Source organism: Penicillium concentricum (assembly GCF_028827145.1).
Source record: "Penicillium concentricum strain IBT 3081 chromosome Unknown utg000002l_segment0_segment0, whole genome shotgun sequence".
Lineage (NCBI taxonomy): Eukaryota > Fungi > Ascomycota > Eurotiomycetes > Eurotiales > Aspergillaceae > Penicillium > Penicillium concentricum.
In genome coordinates, this window is record NW_026622755.1 from 10,315,795 (window position 1) to 10,332,408 (window position 16,614).

Consider the following 16,614-nt stretch of genomic DNA (forward strand, 5'->3'; position numbering starts at 1 on the left):
TAGCAAATTTAAGCCAGTTGTTGAGATTGTAGAGAGCTTACATTGGCTACAACCTATTGGACTTTGAAAACGATGTATCAATAAGAGAGATGGAATAGACCGCGTTGTCTGGTTATACTTTATTGGGTGCCTGAAACGCCGTATAATACTGCTTAACGAGAGCAGATGTTTTGCTTGTTCAGGAAGGACTCTCATACTACTAATATAGTGCTATGAAGTAGCGAGATTAATCAAAGAACAATTATACAAAAACCCGTACTAAATCAACAGGTAATTCAAAGGTCCGTTTACAATATCAATAGCGTTTCAAGTCCTGCAAATCAAAACTCGACCACCAGGGGTAAATCCCTAGAGCTCCGCCCCGCCCAGATACGGAATTTGCCTTCTATAGGCAGCACCCAGTTCTGCGCGCGAACACTCCAATAGCTGAGGTCCTTCCGGGTCAACGTCATCTTGACATTTTTAGTCTCACCTGGTTGCAGGAGGACTTTCGAAAAATTCCGTAGGACACGCTCAGGGAACTCAATTGACTCACGGGACCAGCCCAGTCCACGGTGCTCGGCAACATCGTCAGGGAAGGAAACATATACCTGTATCACATCTTGTCCTGTGCGCGTGCCGGTGTTTGTCACTTCGATGGTGGCCTCGAGTATGGGCTCGTAGAGGGATGGATTCCCTCCTGGTCCGCCGCCTGCGGCAGATGGGTTCTGAGATTTGGTATATCCTTCCGGGTATGGGTATGGGCCAGGCTCGGTTCCTTCCAGGGTGGTGAGATAAGGATAGATGTATTTGCGGAGTGCACGGAAACCTGGAGGGAATAAATTGTTGGCGGGGTTGTCCTGTTTGTTATCGTATGCAGGAGGTTCGACTTCGTTTGCGGGCCGTTTGGAAGGCCACTGCGACTTCTTCTGCAGTTTTTCAATGCTTAGGGCAGTGTAGTCAAAGGTTGTGTATGACAGGCCGAAGCCAAACTCGAACCGAGGAGTGATGTTGAATTTGTCGAAATAACGGTAATCGATATACAGGCCCTGATCCAGGTCGACTTGGGGAACGGATGAGTCTGGATGCTCGTACAGGACTTGTGCCCCTGGGCCGTAGTCTTCTAGGCTTCGTCCGATCGTGTATGGCAGTCGTCCACTGGCGTCTACATCTCCAAATAGAACGTCCACCAACGCATTCCCGCTTTCTTGCCCGGGTAGATTGGCATACAGTACACCGTGTACACCAGGAAGGTCAATCCAAGACTCCATCACGACGGGGCCAATAGAGTGTACAATTACGACTGTTTTGCCTTGGCCACCGCCGCAGTGCTGGGCTACACCCTCCACCAATTGAGTGCCGTTCTTTTGTAGGAACAGGTCATTTCGGTCTGCATCAATCTCACCACTGCGGATAAACCCTTCGCCGCCATCTGCGTTCACAAAGACCAGACAGAGATCCTGCTCTGTGAGGTCTTGGGGTGCAACATTGTTCGTCAAGTAGGCTTTAACGTCGACAGAGTCTTTCGACCACGCATGCTGCAGTGCTTCCCATGGACTGACCAAGTATGGGAAGTCTACAGCTCCACTACCCCAACCAGATGCCAAGGTTCCTTGATTACATCCTCGGTCAACACAAGAGTTTGGTCCTTGGCCGGGGCCAGCGTCTTCGCCGTATACACCGACCCGGTGCTTGCCATTGGGTGTGGGATTTTTCCGCGAGAGTGGAAGGGTATTATTGATGTTTTTCAAAAGCACAGTGCCTTCTGCAGCGATCTGGCGAGCAACAATGGAATGAGCGTGATCGGCTGTTCCCTGTGCGTCGACAAATTTGTTGACCACGCCGGTTGCATCATTATCCGGTGAGCCTTCGTGCAAATGTCCAACTCGCTCCTTCGTCCAGGACGAGAAGTTCGGCCCACCGTCGCCCTCAGGAGCAGGAGGTTCCCATGAGTCCTGTCCGGAATGGTACCAGGCGGCCACGATGCGAGTAACCATATCGTTCAGGCGCGCCATAGGGACAGATGTGTTCAATGCTGCCCGAGTCAATTCAGTCCCCCAGACAGGGATACCGTCGGCCCAACTGAGGCCGTCACCGGGCATGCTCATATCCAGGCCCGCGATGGCGCTGTGAACGCCTGAACGCTGAGCCAGCCAGTCTGACTGCACGAACCCTTGGAACCCCATCTCATCTTTCAGAATTCCATTGATGAGCTTACTATTCTCGCAAGCATAGCTGTTGTTGACCATTTGGTAGGAGCACATGACGCTAGCCACGTCGGCACGTACACTCTCAGCGAAGGGCCAGGCAAAGACCTCGTGCAATGCGCGATCATCAATATTCGACGACAATGCAGTTGGAGTACCCCATTCTAATGCCTGACGGAAGTGTTCTTGTTCATTTCCAATAAAGTGTTTCGCCGTGGCCATGACTCCGTTCTGCTGGATACCGCGAATGGTTTCTGCCGCAGCCACGCCTTGCAAAACTGGATCTGAACCAAATGCCTCCCAATTACGCCCACCGGCAGGCATCATGCCGAGCGGTCCCATGGATGGACCAAGGATGATATTCACGCCTTTCAGCCGCGCTTCGTTTCCTAGAGCCAAGCCTCGCATTTTCATAAGCTCGCGGTTCCATGTCGCGCCCGTAGTGATCCCTGCGGGGAAAGCTGTAATGTTTTGCGCAAATCTGAGGCCGAGTGGGCCGTCTTGTAGGCAAAGGGAAGGGAATTTGACGAGTTCGGCAGGTCCTAGACAACAGTTCGCATCAGAGTATGCACAGCCATAGTATTGATAAGATATCAAGCGCTTACCCGTATTTCCAACACAGAGACCCATTTGCCAGCCTGTTCCAGTAGTGACGTTCACCTTTTCGGCGAGGGTCATTTTTCTCACCATTTCTTGTGCCTTGATGTAACTGTCCTTCCATCGCTCGCTTGTTCCACCGAGGGGAGTAGGGTACCAGGGGACAGTTTGCTGTGATTATTAGGTGCTGGTTCTAGATCTTGAAGACTAATCGAAGAAGAGGGAAGACCTACAAATTCACCAATGGCGGCACTGGCAGATGACCAGGGTAGACCCCTGATCGACAACCATACCACCAGGATCGCGATTGTCAACATGCCCGCAACATTCCACCACGAGTGCAGACGGAATAACGACCTCCAGTCGAAGTTTTTCTCCCCATCTTCACCCTCCCTATCTTTCAAAAGCAAGCCCTTATCAGGTGGGACGCCATAGTCGTCACTGTATCGATCACTGAGAAGCAGAGAGTCTCTGTCCGAGTGTCCTTCCTCTAAATCTGTAGCGAATGAATGCGACAGCACGGTTCGATCCGCCTCAAGAAGATCTTTTATGCGCTTTGAAATGTCACGCTCATCGTCGGGGACATCAATGGGAGTGGGGGTCGGGCCATTTGTTTTGGAGCTCGAGGGTCGTGCATCTCGAGCTCTGCCGTGTTTCAAAGGTCGAAGTTTTATATAGGCCTGCTCAGAGGATTCATCTCCACTCGAAGGAGTGTCAAGGCCATCATTTTGTCCCCAACTGCTCTCTGACGTTGAATGTTCGACCGGTGGATTCTGTAGTGACGTGTAGCCGCGACGCGTAGGAGGGTTGGAGGATTTGACCGAGCGCGAGGCTCCGGCCTTGGCACGTGGGGAAGCCATTCAATCTGCGATGCCCATGATTTTGCAGACTATCTGAAAATGATCAAGGACAAGTTTGGTAAGGAATAGATTGATTCTTGTCCTATCTCCAACGCGTCACGGAGAAAATGGTGGGTCACCTGACATCATATCATATCCAACATATGCCCCTTTTTGTCAACATCCAAGTGTGAAATTAACATACAACCTATATTGTAATCCTTCTTCTGCAATATAAGACAGTGTGCTCTGTATCTTGCGAACTTGACTACCCCGATAGCACTGTTCTATTATTATCATTATTCTACCTCACAACTCCACATGGTAGTGCTAGTAAGAGGGATCATGGCTATATTAATTATATCTAATTATATTCAACTATACATAAAAGTCATCGATAGAATACTGCAGCATCATACATCGATGTATAAGAATAATTAAAGTTAGTGGCGTCAGATTAACTGTTGCAATTATACGATGTATATCATCTATATTAAGTCGAGACCATTCGAGAACTTCCAAATCGAAAATTGCAATATAACAACTCACAATATGCACGATATGCACAAGGGACCACCCACAGATTATGGCAATTGATGGCACAAGCCAATTATGTCAAGCACGATGTGCCCTGAGACAATGTGGATATCGTGGATCCCCATATGGCGCAGCTAAGAGGTTGCCGTTTTCTTCTTGTTATTATTCCTTAGAGGCAAAATCTGTCGGACTTCCGATAAGTCCTGTCGATCTTTACTTGCCGTCAAACTTTCATGACTTCTCTGAAACAGCTCTTCGGGCTCTTCTATTAGGATCTTCAGATTCTTACCGTGTGTGTTTTGGATCAATTGGGGTGCCATCTGCTAATTTTATCTACTTGGGTGTCAATCGACACAAGGAAGGGGAATATAACGGTGTAAACAACCAAAACAGAGAAATCATGTGTGGGTTCCCATTTAGTCAGATCTTCAGTGGAGATTCTTCGACCGATTGGATCCTATCATGTTCCAGAATGCGAAACCCCCAATGGACCAAATAGACAGTAAGTAGAGACATTGTTGTATATTACATTGTATGTGAGTTGTTTGTTGTCACTACCTAACTCGGCTCTCTTCCCATTTTGGGCCTCGTGGCTCCATATCCTCCCTTCTCCATATCTCCCGAATGGGGTTATAGTGTAGATCAAACATTTCTCTCTATTTCTTGTTTCTTCGTTTTGGCTCCACCTGTATTCAATGTCGATCAGAAGATTTCTCCGATGAATCCGCTTATGGAGTTGCTCAAGCACGTCCCTTTCTGTGCCCATCTTATATATGACCTTGGTAGATCCATTTAAATCTCTTTCTAGTTTTCTATCTTTCTTTCTCAATATCAATTACCTCGTTTCTTCCTCACAATGAAGTTCTCCGCCATTCTCGCTCTCGCCCCTCTTGTGGCTGCCATCCCCGGCTCCAAGCAGCCTAAGAGCTCCGATGGTGCCTTCAGCGTCATGTCTGCTCGCTCCGCTTCTCCCGTCCACCTGCTGCCTCTCAATGCTGCCGGTACCTACTTCTGGCTCGGTGGTAATGCCCACACTTATTCTCCCATCCCCGGAGTCCCCGACACCAATCAGACCGTGATTGCCAACAGTCACTTCTTGGTTAGTAACTCACCCATGTATCGTTCTAATGCTCCCATTTGTTAACTTTATACTCAGGACGTCGAGGTTCCCGGCGGCCAGGCTATCTATGTCGATAACAAGGGTGCTCTGCGCTTCACCTCTCCCCACTCCGCTTACGAGCCCGCTGGCTCCTCCGATGGTCCCTTCGTCTACACTCCCGGCAGCTCTTTCGGCCACTGGAGCTACAACGGCCAGGGTACTTCTGGCTTCATGGCTTGCCCCACTACCAACAATACCGCTGGCTACCGCCGTTCCCGTCGGGGCGCTGCTGCCGCCCCCAAGTGGCAGGTCTATGCTGCTCTGAAGAATGCTACCGTTCCCTCTGGCAATGTTGATGACTGCCTCGGCTTCGATGCTCTCGCTGTTGCTGTCAACACCACCACCCCTGTTGCTTGGGAGTACATCTAAAGCATTCAAGTCCGGAACTTGGCATTTTAGCTGTATAGTATAACTGCTAGGTGTAGTCCTGAGAAGGATATGGAGGATGCAGTTGAATATTGCTATCGTTGATTTTATATTCGTCTGGTTATTTGCCCCGAAGCACCACGGATTTTACTTAATTCGATACCTTGGGCAAAATAGTGTCCGAATTAACTTTGAATTAGACGACGTCTGTGTGAACTTTTGGGATATAAACCAGAGATGAGGGGTGGATAGAAGAAATGATTTGTGATATCCACTTGTTTGGCAAAAGCTATTCAATGTCATTGATCAACGCCCCATTGCAGATTTTTGACGTCCCAGTATATCATCGGTAAATGTGAATCAAGTTCTAAACCCATATCTTCCGACAAGTCATAGGGTATCCTATCCACAAACAGCAAACCTTTTGAGATTTTCAGTTGTAGCTACGTCAGATGCAAACAAATGGGCCAAAGATGTGATGTAAGGGTAATTATATGGCCGATTTATCTCTTCTAGCATTGACCGAAGACAGTTGATGCAGAGCTTGGCCCTACCCCACGATCTGCCAGTCTGATCTATCATTTCAAGGCATTTAGGTATCACTACAAGCAAAACGTGAGATGCTGCCGGCCTCATCAGAAGCTGAGAGCAATATTGGATTCTAGATCCTCGGGTTCAGAGTCATCGCCGATAACGCCGGCATCAATGCTCGCAAAAGCAGCGTCGAGCTCTTCGCATAAGTCGTCGGCAGTGATAGCAACGACCTCTTCTTCCATGTTCTTTAGATAGTATCCTCCGTTCTCGGCATGGAGAATTGTTTCCGGGTTAAGCTTCACCAGATCGTTGAGGGATTGTCTATCATGAACGATAACAACGTCGCTCGGGGGCGTGGTATGGTACCGGGTAAGTCCTTCAACCATCGTGACCAAGTAGCACAGCAAGTACGCAAGGGTCAAGAAGGATTGCATATCGAACTTGTCACTAGTGAGGGGTCCTTATAAGGGCATAAGCGCATTAGTCAATTAGTCATCTATTACTTGGCACCCGCGGCCCAAGTATAGATCACAGATTTTGTGATACAGATCTTCTATTGCATACCTTGTAGCAAGTCAAAAAAATGTCGAAAAAAGGAAGATTGAGACACAACGCTCTAGCCTTTATTGGACTTCTCAGACAGAACAGTCAGTCAATGGATATGATGTAGTAAAGATTCCCAGGGAAGTTGGCCTACCTTGCTATTTCTGGAGTAAATCGGGAAGCGACTGAGATACAGAAGGCATATAGGAAATTATGATCCTTTTAAGCTATTCAGATCGACCAGCTAGACTAGCCCTCTGACCTATGGGCAGTAAAATCTTCGATCATAGGCAACTTTACCCGATCATTCGCTTCCTTAGTGTAGCCATCCTAAGATCCCGATTGCATCTTGACAAGACCAGGCAACAATCCCTGCCTTGCAAGACTGCCTTAACCGGATTTCAATGATCCGAGTCGGAGCACGGTGAGCGATTTTCTAAGACATGCATCTACTAGCAAGAGATCCACTGCGGCGGTTTTGACGAAAAGAAATATAGGCACTGCTACAGGTGACGGATCGTGCCACAACGACAATGCCCATGGAACTTTTCTGCCTTGCAGGAACTGACCTACATAGGTAGTAGTTTTAAGCTACCCATTACTAATTCATACGCTGCCCAGGTGTCCCGCATAGGTATTGAAGCTCATATTTATCTATACCAATAATTATAGGCACATCATAAATCCTTAGACTCACTTTAAAAGCTACTAATCCTAAACACTACATATATAAGGGTGATCTTACTTAGTTGTATATACGTCCCGTCCACGGGTAGACGGGACCTCGGGACCCCAGGAGTCTACCTGGTGGAACTACCCGTGGACAGGGAACTAGGGGGGAAAAATCAAATTTATAGTCCGTATATACTACCCATTTAGTCAATTTTTAATTCTACTAAAGTACTTTAGTGCTAGTCTTTATATTATACTAGAATTATTGTTGAAAACGATTGACTCGCACATTATCTTTATTTTTCTTGAAAAGCATCTGAAAAGACTTTCCAAGGATACATCCTTCCATCCCCCTTCTCTTGTATAATCTATAGGACTTCATATTGCGCAATTATACGTCCCCGTAGGATTTTGCGCTGCGAACATCCAGCTAATGATAAGAACGTTACATTGATTTAGAGCCCAAGCTCGGAAGACATTATTACTGATACCCGAAGCGCGCTCTTCTCGAGTGTCATTGTATAATTTCCGAGGCCCTACACACGTCTGAGATGGCCGAGGTTATCGACCAACACTTTCACCACTATAACGATATCAAGAGCAGCGCTAGTGATTGTGTTGGAAGATTGGGACCACGGATATTGGGTGTATTCTCCACGCCGACTTGTGGGGAAATTTTATCGAGTGGAATTCATGGCCTAGCAGATCCTTGAGATGATAGCTAATACTCTCGTATTACCTTACTACAAAAATGAGCATCTTTACACAATAAAAACATTTATACTAGACAATGCAAATAATCCATTATGCTACACGGGTAACAATTGATCGAAGTAAAATAATTTTATACAACTATGCTAACTCCAGATGGTAAATGGTAGATGAGGTCATAATCAAGTCAGACCGGGCAAAAAGAAACAAAGGGTATTCATCATCATAAAAATCACAGCCACACTCAAAGCTTAGCAGCACTGCCGGCAGAGGAGATCTCATTGTACAGCAAGCTGGTCAGGAAATCAGCGTAATCCTCACCAGTAACCTGGCCAGCAAAGTACCGAGCAGCAAGCTGGAACTTATTGCCCTTGCCACCCTTGGCTGCCAGACTATCAGCCTGCTCCTGCAGCAGACGTAGCGCAAACGCCTTATCCATGCGCTTGCCCTCGGCTGTGGTGACGTTGTGACGAGTCCACTGCCACAACTGACTGCGGGAAACCTCGGCTGTAGCGGCGTCCTCCATCAGGAAGTTGATGGGTACACAGCCGACACCGCGGAGCCAGCCTTCCATGTAGCTGAGGCCGATGTTCAGATTCTTGCGGATACCTTCCTCGGTGATCTTGCCGGGAACGTTGGTGTTGAGGAGGTCGTTGGCGGTGATGTTAACTTCCTCGCGGCGGACGAATAGCTGGTTGGGGGTAGGCATGTGTGTGTTGAAGACGTCAGAGGCAATAGCAGCCAGTGCAGGGTGCGCAACCCAGGTGCCGTCGTGACCAGCGCGCACTTCGCGCAGCTTGTCGGCGCGAACACTCTCCATCGCCTTGTCGTTGGCGGCGGGGTCGTTCTTGATAGGAATCTGTGCGGCCATACCACCCATGGCGTGAACGCCACGACGGTGGCAGGTCTTGATGAGAAGCTTCACGTAGGATTCCATGAAAGGCACAGTCATGGTGACATCGGAGCGATCGGGGAGGACAAAGTTGGGGTGCTGGCGGAACTTCTTGATGAAGGAGAAGATGTAATCCCAGCGGCCGCAGTTGAGACCGGAGCTGTGATCGCGGAGCTCGTAGATGATCTCGTCCATCTCGAATGCGGCAGTGATGGTCTCAATAAGGACAGTACCACGGATGGTTCCGCGGGGCAGACCAATGTAGTCCTGGGACAAGTTGAAGACGTCGTTCCAGAGACGAGCCTCCAAGTGTGACTCCATCTTGGGGAGGTAGAAGTAAGGACCGGCGCCGCGGGCGACCAGCTCCTTGGCGTTGTGGAAGAAGTACAGACCGAAATCGAAGAGACCACCAGAAATGGCCTCGCCGTTAACGGTGAAGTGCTTCTCATCGAGGTGCCAGCCGCGAGCACGGGCAATCAGAGTGGGCAGTTTGCGATCAGTCCGGAGCTTGTATTCCTTCTCACCCTGCTTGAAGTCGACCTGTCGGCGGATAGCATCGTACAGATTGACCTGGCCGTTCACCATGTTGTCCCAAGTCGGGGCGCTCGAATCCTCGAAATCAGCCATATAAGTCCAGACATCGGAGTTCAGTGCGTTCACCACCATCTTCCGGTCGGTGGGGCCAGTAATCTCGACACGGCGGTCTACGAGACCTGGGGCGGGAGGAGCACCCTTCCAGGCGTCATTCTCACGGATGTGCTTGGTCTGAGGGAGGAAATCGAGGAGATTGCCCTTATCAATCTCGGCTTGACGATCGATGCGGCGCTGGAGAAGAGCTTTGCGGGTGGGATTGAAGGTGCGGTGCAACAGAGCCAAAAAGGCACATGCCTCCTTGGTTAGGATCTTGCGAGTATCGTTATTGATAGCGCCCAGGATGGCGACATCCTTAAGCTGTGTTTCAACGTGAGACATGATGGATATATGTGTATAGATATGCAAACTAGGGGTCCATATACAGAAGAAATAGAAATTCAATTCGAGAAGAGAAAGAAAGGAAGAGACTATATTTCTATATAGCCATCTGCCCGAGGGTATCAAATACGTCAGAGCCACTTGGAGTTGCCGCGGTTGTTCTGGACCCGCCCAATGATAAGCCGAAACCCCATTTGACCGTCTCTCTCTTTCTCTCTCTCATAGTAAAAGACTGCAGTTCTTATAAGTTTCCCACGGGAAACTCCTTCCTCTCGGCCGACATTTCCCGTTCCCCGTATTTTTGAGCTTAGTTGTTCCCTTGGACGCGCTCGCTCCCAATCAGAACGGCATACGCCGCACAGTCTTATCAAATTCACTTTGGTCATCTTTGGGAAGACCTGAGTTATATAGCTTGTCTCCTATTTAATATGATAATGACCAATTCTCGAATCTAATATTTAAAACCTCGAACAATTCGCATTCCTATGTTATACCCACCCCTGCTTCACCCGAAAGTGGCTGTAGAATACTCTCCGCATGCCCCGGAAACTCCAATCAGCCGCGGCTCACTCTGAGTAACCATATCTCACAGGGTTCAGAAGAGTCATATCCGAAGCCGACTTGTCCCGGCGGTTTTCTGCATCACCCAGTGTTCATCGGCATGTGAGTGCATGTGATGTTGACTTGGAAGATGTCTTAAGTCTACATATACACCGGATCTTGGGTGCTTACCCCTTGCCGCTTTTTGATCACTGAGTAAAACTGCCCGTGCCCAGGTGCCCCGACCTAGTTATGGACGCCCCAGAGTATTATGTAATCATTGCACTCAGTGAGAATCACTTGATCATTACATAATCCTAATGAACTGCCCAGTGATCTGTTCACTGAGACACACCTTCGTAGACAGCTGTTAAGGCCCTGGCTGCCCCATTGACAGCTTCTGCCAATTAAAAGGGCGTGAATCCGATGATGAGAAGACAAGAAAGAAATCTTCAAAGAAATGGTACATATCAGGAATATTTCATCTACAACATATATATCAACTTTGTACCTATGGTTGAGCCAACTCGATGGAGAGATGATTCTGTAATGTTTACCTAGCTACTACGAGAAAGTATGCACAACAAAAGGGGTTCTATTGTTCTATTTCAACGTTCACTGCATGTGCATATCATAAAACTGCCTCATTCGTGCCCGCACTAGACCAAGAACAGAAAAGGGATGATGAGTGACCTTCAATCGGCTAATTATTGAAAATAGAGGTAAGTTGGTTTTCGGTTTTCGGTTTCAATTCGGCAAGAACCCGCTGAATTTGCTAAATGTAGGTAAAGGGGGGTTAGTCGCTATTTGAGTAGGATACATATAACACGTATGTACTAGAGTGTAGAATTTAGATCAGGGAAGTATTCAGAATAAAAATAACCAGACTACATAGTCCCGGTTAGGAATCCCAATCAACCTCCTAATTCTCATTCTAGGCATCACGAAGGGCTGTTTTTCTGTAGATACTGCGCCGAAGCCAGCACGTAAGTACGAACAAGGTGCAGCACCTGTTCAATTTCCACGTATTCGTTGACCGCGCTAACATTATCACCGTCAGGACCATACCAGAATCCAGGAATCCCTCGATATCTCCAATACTGGAGATCAGAAATGGCAATATCAGGAGCAAGCTTGGGCTTAGGCCAACCAAGCTTCGTGACAATGTTCTGGAGGATGACTGGCATCTCGCGATCCGTGGTTGATATATCCCCCGTGTCGGCCCCTTCCAACTCAATATGAGCTTCTGGATATCGCCCGACAATGGTTTTTGCCTTCTTGAAGATCACCTCCGGATCCATACCAGTGGGTGTGACAACAGTGGCTTCAAATAAACAATCAGGCGAAATAACAGATGGAGAGTTGCCGCCTGCGATGGTGCCAACATTTACTGAAATAGCGGGGATCACTGCAGCGCTTCCTTCTCCGTATATGCCATCATACCATTCTCGGTACTCTGCATCTTCCAGTAGCACCTTAATTGAAGGGGGGACTTCAACAGGAATACTCTCTAGCTCGTCCAGATCGCGAATGATGTCGGCGGCGATACGGATAGCACTAGGGCTTTGGTTGGGATAACCAGAGATGGGACCCCGGGTCGCAATGTTGACATTGAGCTGCAGGTAGCCCTTGGGGGAGAATTTGATGGCCTCCGTGCTACCTGGCTCGGGGGACAGCACACAATCAGCTTCCATCTCGCTCGGAATTTGAGGGTACGAGATGAATATATTTGTCGTATTAGATGATGCGGCCCTACTTCGCGCGATCTATTTGCTTAATTTGTCCATTAATCTTGAACGTTACCCAGCAAATCAAGTATTAAGTGCCTCTTCTGCAGTAAGGCGACTAGACGGTAAAAATCGCATCAATCCTTGGATCACATAAAGTAGAGGTTTTAGTGTTGGATTAGGTACCAAACCAGCAAACTTCCGTTCAAGCTTCGAGGTTCCGTAATCTTCGAGCAAAATTAGGAACAGTTCTGTATGTGGATCAATTTTATTACCTTCTTCTAGCTCCAGATTATGGCTAGAACTCATCAGCATTGGTTCCCACTTAGACTCCCATTCAGCTGGCAACCTCTCCACAAAGCCAATCATCTGGTAAATTAAAACTTCGTCCTCGCCAAGATACCAGGATGGCCAGGTCGTGAATAAGAAGGAATAAATCTACAACTCATATCGCCGTAAGTATCTTTCCTTCAAAGAAATGATATGTTGACGTACCATGCAACCTGTGCGCCATAAGTCGACGCGATAATCAAACCAGTCGGTGAAAATCGTCTCTGGTACCCTTAATGAAGCCGGCTAGGTCAGCTTCTGAGGTTCCTGCCCTTGAAAAAAAAAACTCTCTCCAAAATCGAGGACCCGAATATCTTCATCGTCCTCGTCTATCCACTCAGTCCATTTATCGGAGCATACAGACCGGCATACCGGGGATTTAATTAATCCAGGTTGTGCAGTAATTTTGAATTAGTAATCCGTAATCCATATAAATTGCTAGGAAAAGGGATACTAAAATACAGAGATTTTAACACCATTGATTGGACCCATACATTTCAGGATACCAGTGTATTCGACAGTTATAAGCCCGGTTCGCACCTAGTAAGGCCACGATCACTAAAGTATAGGGCCGAACACCCCCTAAAGCTATCCCTAATAGCCCCTAAAGCGGTATAGCAACCCCTAAAGCTATCCCTATAGCACCTAGCGCTGTATGGTAACCCTAAATCTATCAATGGAAGTAGCATTAATTCTCTCCGCTATAAAGGGCGATAAACTGAAGGACTCGCCGTAGTGGCTCACTTAGTATGCTCGGGTGTAGCTATATACGACACAGAAGAATGTTTAGGACCACTATAATCCCAATACCTCCCCCACTGTGAGGCCGGAAGCTCTAAAAGAGCCAATTGAACCGGAATACCTAGAGGATGGGAGTGAAACTAATCGGAGATATTAGAGAGATCGTATGGATATATATAAATTGAGATATGCTCGATGGGAGAAATAGGCGAAAGGACTAAGCGATATAAATAAATATATCCTCACCTACCTGGATTCAATGCACTATCTCAATCTGATAGGATATCATACACCGTATGATAGACTAGTATACCTAAAATCTCGCTTTACTCGGTCGACAGCGTATGAGGAGGAGGTTCGAATGAAATAGAAGGTCTTCGCTATACAAAAACCGACGGGGGATATTAAGCTGTGGCTATAGTAGTGGAATTCCCTAAGAGAGTAAGCGATCAGCCTTAGTATTAACGTTAGAGATGCCAATAGGGACTTCCTACACGTAGTGAAAGAAGTGCTTCCTATCTGGTGGTAGGGTAAATACTAAGAGATTGTTATCGATAAGAAGGTGTACGATACCCGAGATCTTATCGAATCTTTTCGCGCAATAAATAGAGAAATAGGGGTGCTAAAGGTATTATTAACCTCGCCCCCGAAGAGCGCCTTTTCTACCTAGTAAGGGTAGACCTTGCCAACTCCCATGGGACTAAGAAAATTTTGGTCCCATATCCTGGTCCCATCACTCCCATGGGACTACACTAAACCTAGTTAGGTAATATAATTACCTAAATAGGTAGCGATCATCGGTCTTGGCATTAATTTTGACTGCCAAGACTTTCTCGTGGGAGTGGGTCCATGGGACTTGTCCAGGTCTAGACGAAACACGGAGATACACCCCTGATTATAAGAGATATCAGCTAATTCCTATGCCAATTATATAAGAACTATAGGAACTCACCGCCGACGAGGTTATTAAGGTGATAAATCAACTACTTACTAGTTAGGAGACTAGGGAGCAAGAGGAAAGGGATCTATAGGATCTAGATGACTCCTAGTAACCAGATACCTAGCGGAATTAGTAGCAAAATCCCTAGTAAGAAGGGATAAATAGGGAGACTACCCTACTTTAGGGGGTGAATCGAGATATATCAATACCCTCACCGATAGTCTTATAAGCGATTTACCGAGTCCCTAAAATCCAGAAACCTTAAGTACCGCTAGGTACTTTTCTAAGCGACGAAGACCTTCCTCCGCTACCGATTACCCCGCCCTAAGAACGAGAATCCGAAGCCGATACTAGCCTAGGTCAGGGGGTGGATATACTAGACGGAGACCTAACCCACCACGAAGCTATTTCTGAAGCTATTTCCGACGTGGAAGATGAGCTAGAAAGGCAGCTATAGGCAGAATTGCTAGCACTAAGTAGGGAGATCACCGGTGGAATTAACGTAAGCAATATTATTAGCGGTAAGCGAAGACGTTAGGCGAGATGAGACCAGGATTTCGCCTACTCCACTTTAGCTACAGAAGAAGACCCGCTAGGAGTACAACACGCCTTTATAGTAGGCTTATACGCTAAGAAGCCAGAGATCCGGCGTTATCGAGATAATCTTCTACTAGTCCCTAAGCACTAGAAGGATGTTATAAATCATCCTTTCTAAGAAGGCTTCCTCGCAGCAATAAGAAAGGAGATTAATTCCTTAACCGAGAAGGATACCTACGAGGTTGTAGAAAGGCTAAAGGATAGAGGTAAGCAGATACTCCCCTTGCTATAGGTCTTTACGTACAAATTTGATGAAGATAGCTATCTTATTAAGCTAAAGGCTCGTATCTATATACGAGGAGATTTAGAAACCATTTCTTATAAAGAAAAGAGGGCTACCACCCTAGCAGCAAGGATAGCAAGGATGATCTTCGCCTTAGTCGCTGCCTTTAACCTCGATTTAAGATAAAGAGATACTGTGACGGCGTTCCTAAACAGTAAATTAGACAAGGATATATACACTTATATACCTAAAGGTTTCCAGATTCTAGGCAAGTGTTAGAAGCTCCGCCGAGCTTTATACGGTCTACGAGTCTCGCCTAGGCTATAGCAACAAGAAGTAGCCAGCGTACTCCGTAAATTAGGGTTATAGCAAGCACCTAAAGACCCATATGTTTTTATAGGAGAAGGACTACTAGTCTTCTTCTATATAGACGATATCTTGATCGCCAGCCACAGATCTATACGGGAGAAAGCAAAGTAGCTTAAACGAGATCTAGAATCCCACTAGGAATTAACTAATCATAGAGAAGTAGCTTGGTTCCTAAATATCCGAATCATTAGGGATAGGGAGTAGAAGAAGCTATAGCTATACCAAGATAGCTATATAACAAGCATCGCGACTCGGTACAATCTAATAGATAGACCACCGGTTTATACCCTACTACTAGTCGTCGATTTAACCCCATTTTAGGGGGTGGCCACCCCGAAAGAGACCCTTCTTTACTAGTAAAAGGTAGGATCTACTAGGTATGCCACCACTATCACGAGGCCCGACGCCGTAAAGGCCACCGCACGCCTAGCGCAATACCTAACAAACCCAGGTCCCTAGCACCAGCAAGCAGCTAATCGGGTGATATCCTACCTATATTCCACCCGGTGTCTTGCCATTGAATACGGTGTAGGTTCGGGGATAGACTCGGTGCAATTCGCAAGTGATGCTTCGTACGGGGATCATTCTAATAGAAAGAGCTTAGCTAGGTATATCTACCAAGTGTACGGTGGCCCAGTGGACTAGAAGGCGAGCAAGCAACCCACAGTCACCACTTCCACCACCGAAGCCGAATTACTCGGGCTTTCCGAAGCAGTAAAGCAGCTTTAATAGTGGAGGAGACTACTTAATACCCTTGGTTTCAACCCCTCCCACGAATTAACTATCGATTATAACAATAAGAGAACTATCAGCCTATTGAAGAGCGAGGATACAGCCTTCGAAACAAAGCTTAGGCACGTCGATATCCATCGCCACTAGCTAAGATAGGAAGTCAAAGAAGGGAGGATATAGGTGAAATAGGTGCCTATAGCAAGTATGGCAGCCGATAGACTCACGAAATTGCTTACTCGGCAAAAGCATAAAGCCTTCATTCAAATACTTTATATGGTGGATATAGGCCACTTAATAGTATGAAGAAACAGAGATTAGTATACCGAGGTGTGTGGGGTTCTAGCAATCCCATACTAGCATCGCTAAGGGGGTGTGTCGGAGCATACAGACCGGCATACCGGGGATTT

The 16,614-nt window shown here is 47.1% G+C and overlaps 5 protein-coding genes across 5 annotated transcripts; 1 reads left to right on the forward strand and 4 right to left on the reverse strand.

Annotated features, from left to right (window-relative positions):
* Positions 1 to 320: 320 nt before the first annotated feature.
* Positions 321 to 3,643, reverse strand: N7517_007651 (beta-glucosidase; the record flags this gene model as incomplete). Its single annotated transcript, XM_056725381.1, has 3 exons — positions 321 to 2,728; positions 2,792 to 2,954; positions 3,017 to 3,643. 3 exons carry the CDS (start codon positions 3,641 to 3,643, stop codon positions 321 to 323), a joined length of 3,198 nt encoding a protein of 1,065 aa, XP_056581631.1.
* A 1,372-nt stretch (positions 3,644 to 5,015) lies between these two features.
* Positions 5,016 to 5,687, forward strand: N7517_007652 (putative IgE-binding protein; the record flags this gene model as incomplete). The annotated part of the gene is made up of 2 exons (XM_056725382.1): positions 5,016 to 5,258; positions 5,316 to 5,687. 2 exons carry the CDS (start codon positions 5,016 to 5,018, stop codon positions 5,685 to 5,687), a joined length of 615 nt encoding a protein of 204 aa, XP_056581632.1.
* A 632-nt stretch (positions 5,688 to 6,319) lies between these two features.
* N7517_007653 (uncharacterized protein) lies at positions 6,320 to 6,652 on the reverse strand (the record flags this gene model as incomplete). Its single annotated transcript, XM_056725383.1, has 1 exon — positions 6,320 to 6,652. One exon carries the CDS (start codon positions 6,650 to 6,652, stop codon positions 6,320 to 6,322), a length of 333 nt encoding a protein of 110 aa, XP_056581633.1.
* Positions 6,653 to 8,388: 1,736 nt separating this feature from the next.
* N7517_007654 (malate synthase) lies at positions 8,389 to 10,008 on the reverse strand (the record flags this gene model as incomplete). Its single annotated transcript, XM_056725384.1, has 1 exon — positions 8,389 to 10,008. The coding sequence occupies one exon, from the start codon at positions 10,006 to 10,008 to the stop codon at positions 8,389 to 8,391; it is 1,620 nt and encodes a 539-aa protein (XP_056581634.1).
* A 1,481-nt stretch (positions 10,009 to 11,489) lies between these two features.
* On the reverse strand, positions 11,490 to 12,242 carry N7517_007655 (uncharacterized protein; the record flags this gene model as incomplete). Its single annotated transcript, XM_056725385.1, has 1 exon — positions 11,490 to 12,242. The coding sequence occupies one exon, from the start codon at positions 12,240 to 12,242 to the stop codon at positions 11,490 to 11,492; it is 753 nt and encodes a 250-aa protein (XP_056581635.1).
* Positions 12,243 to 16,614: the final 4,372 nt, after the last annotated feature.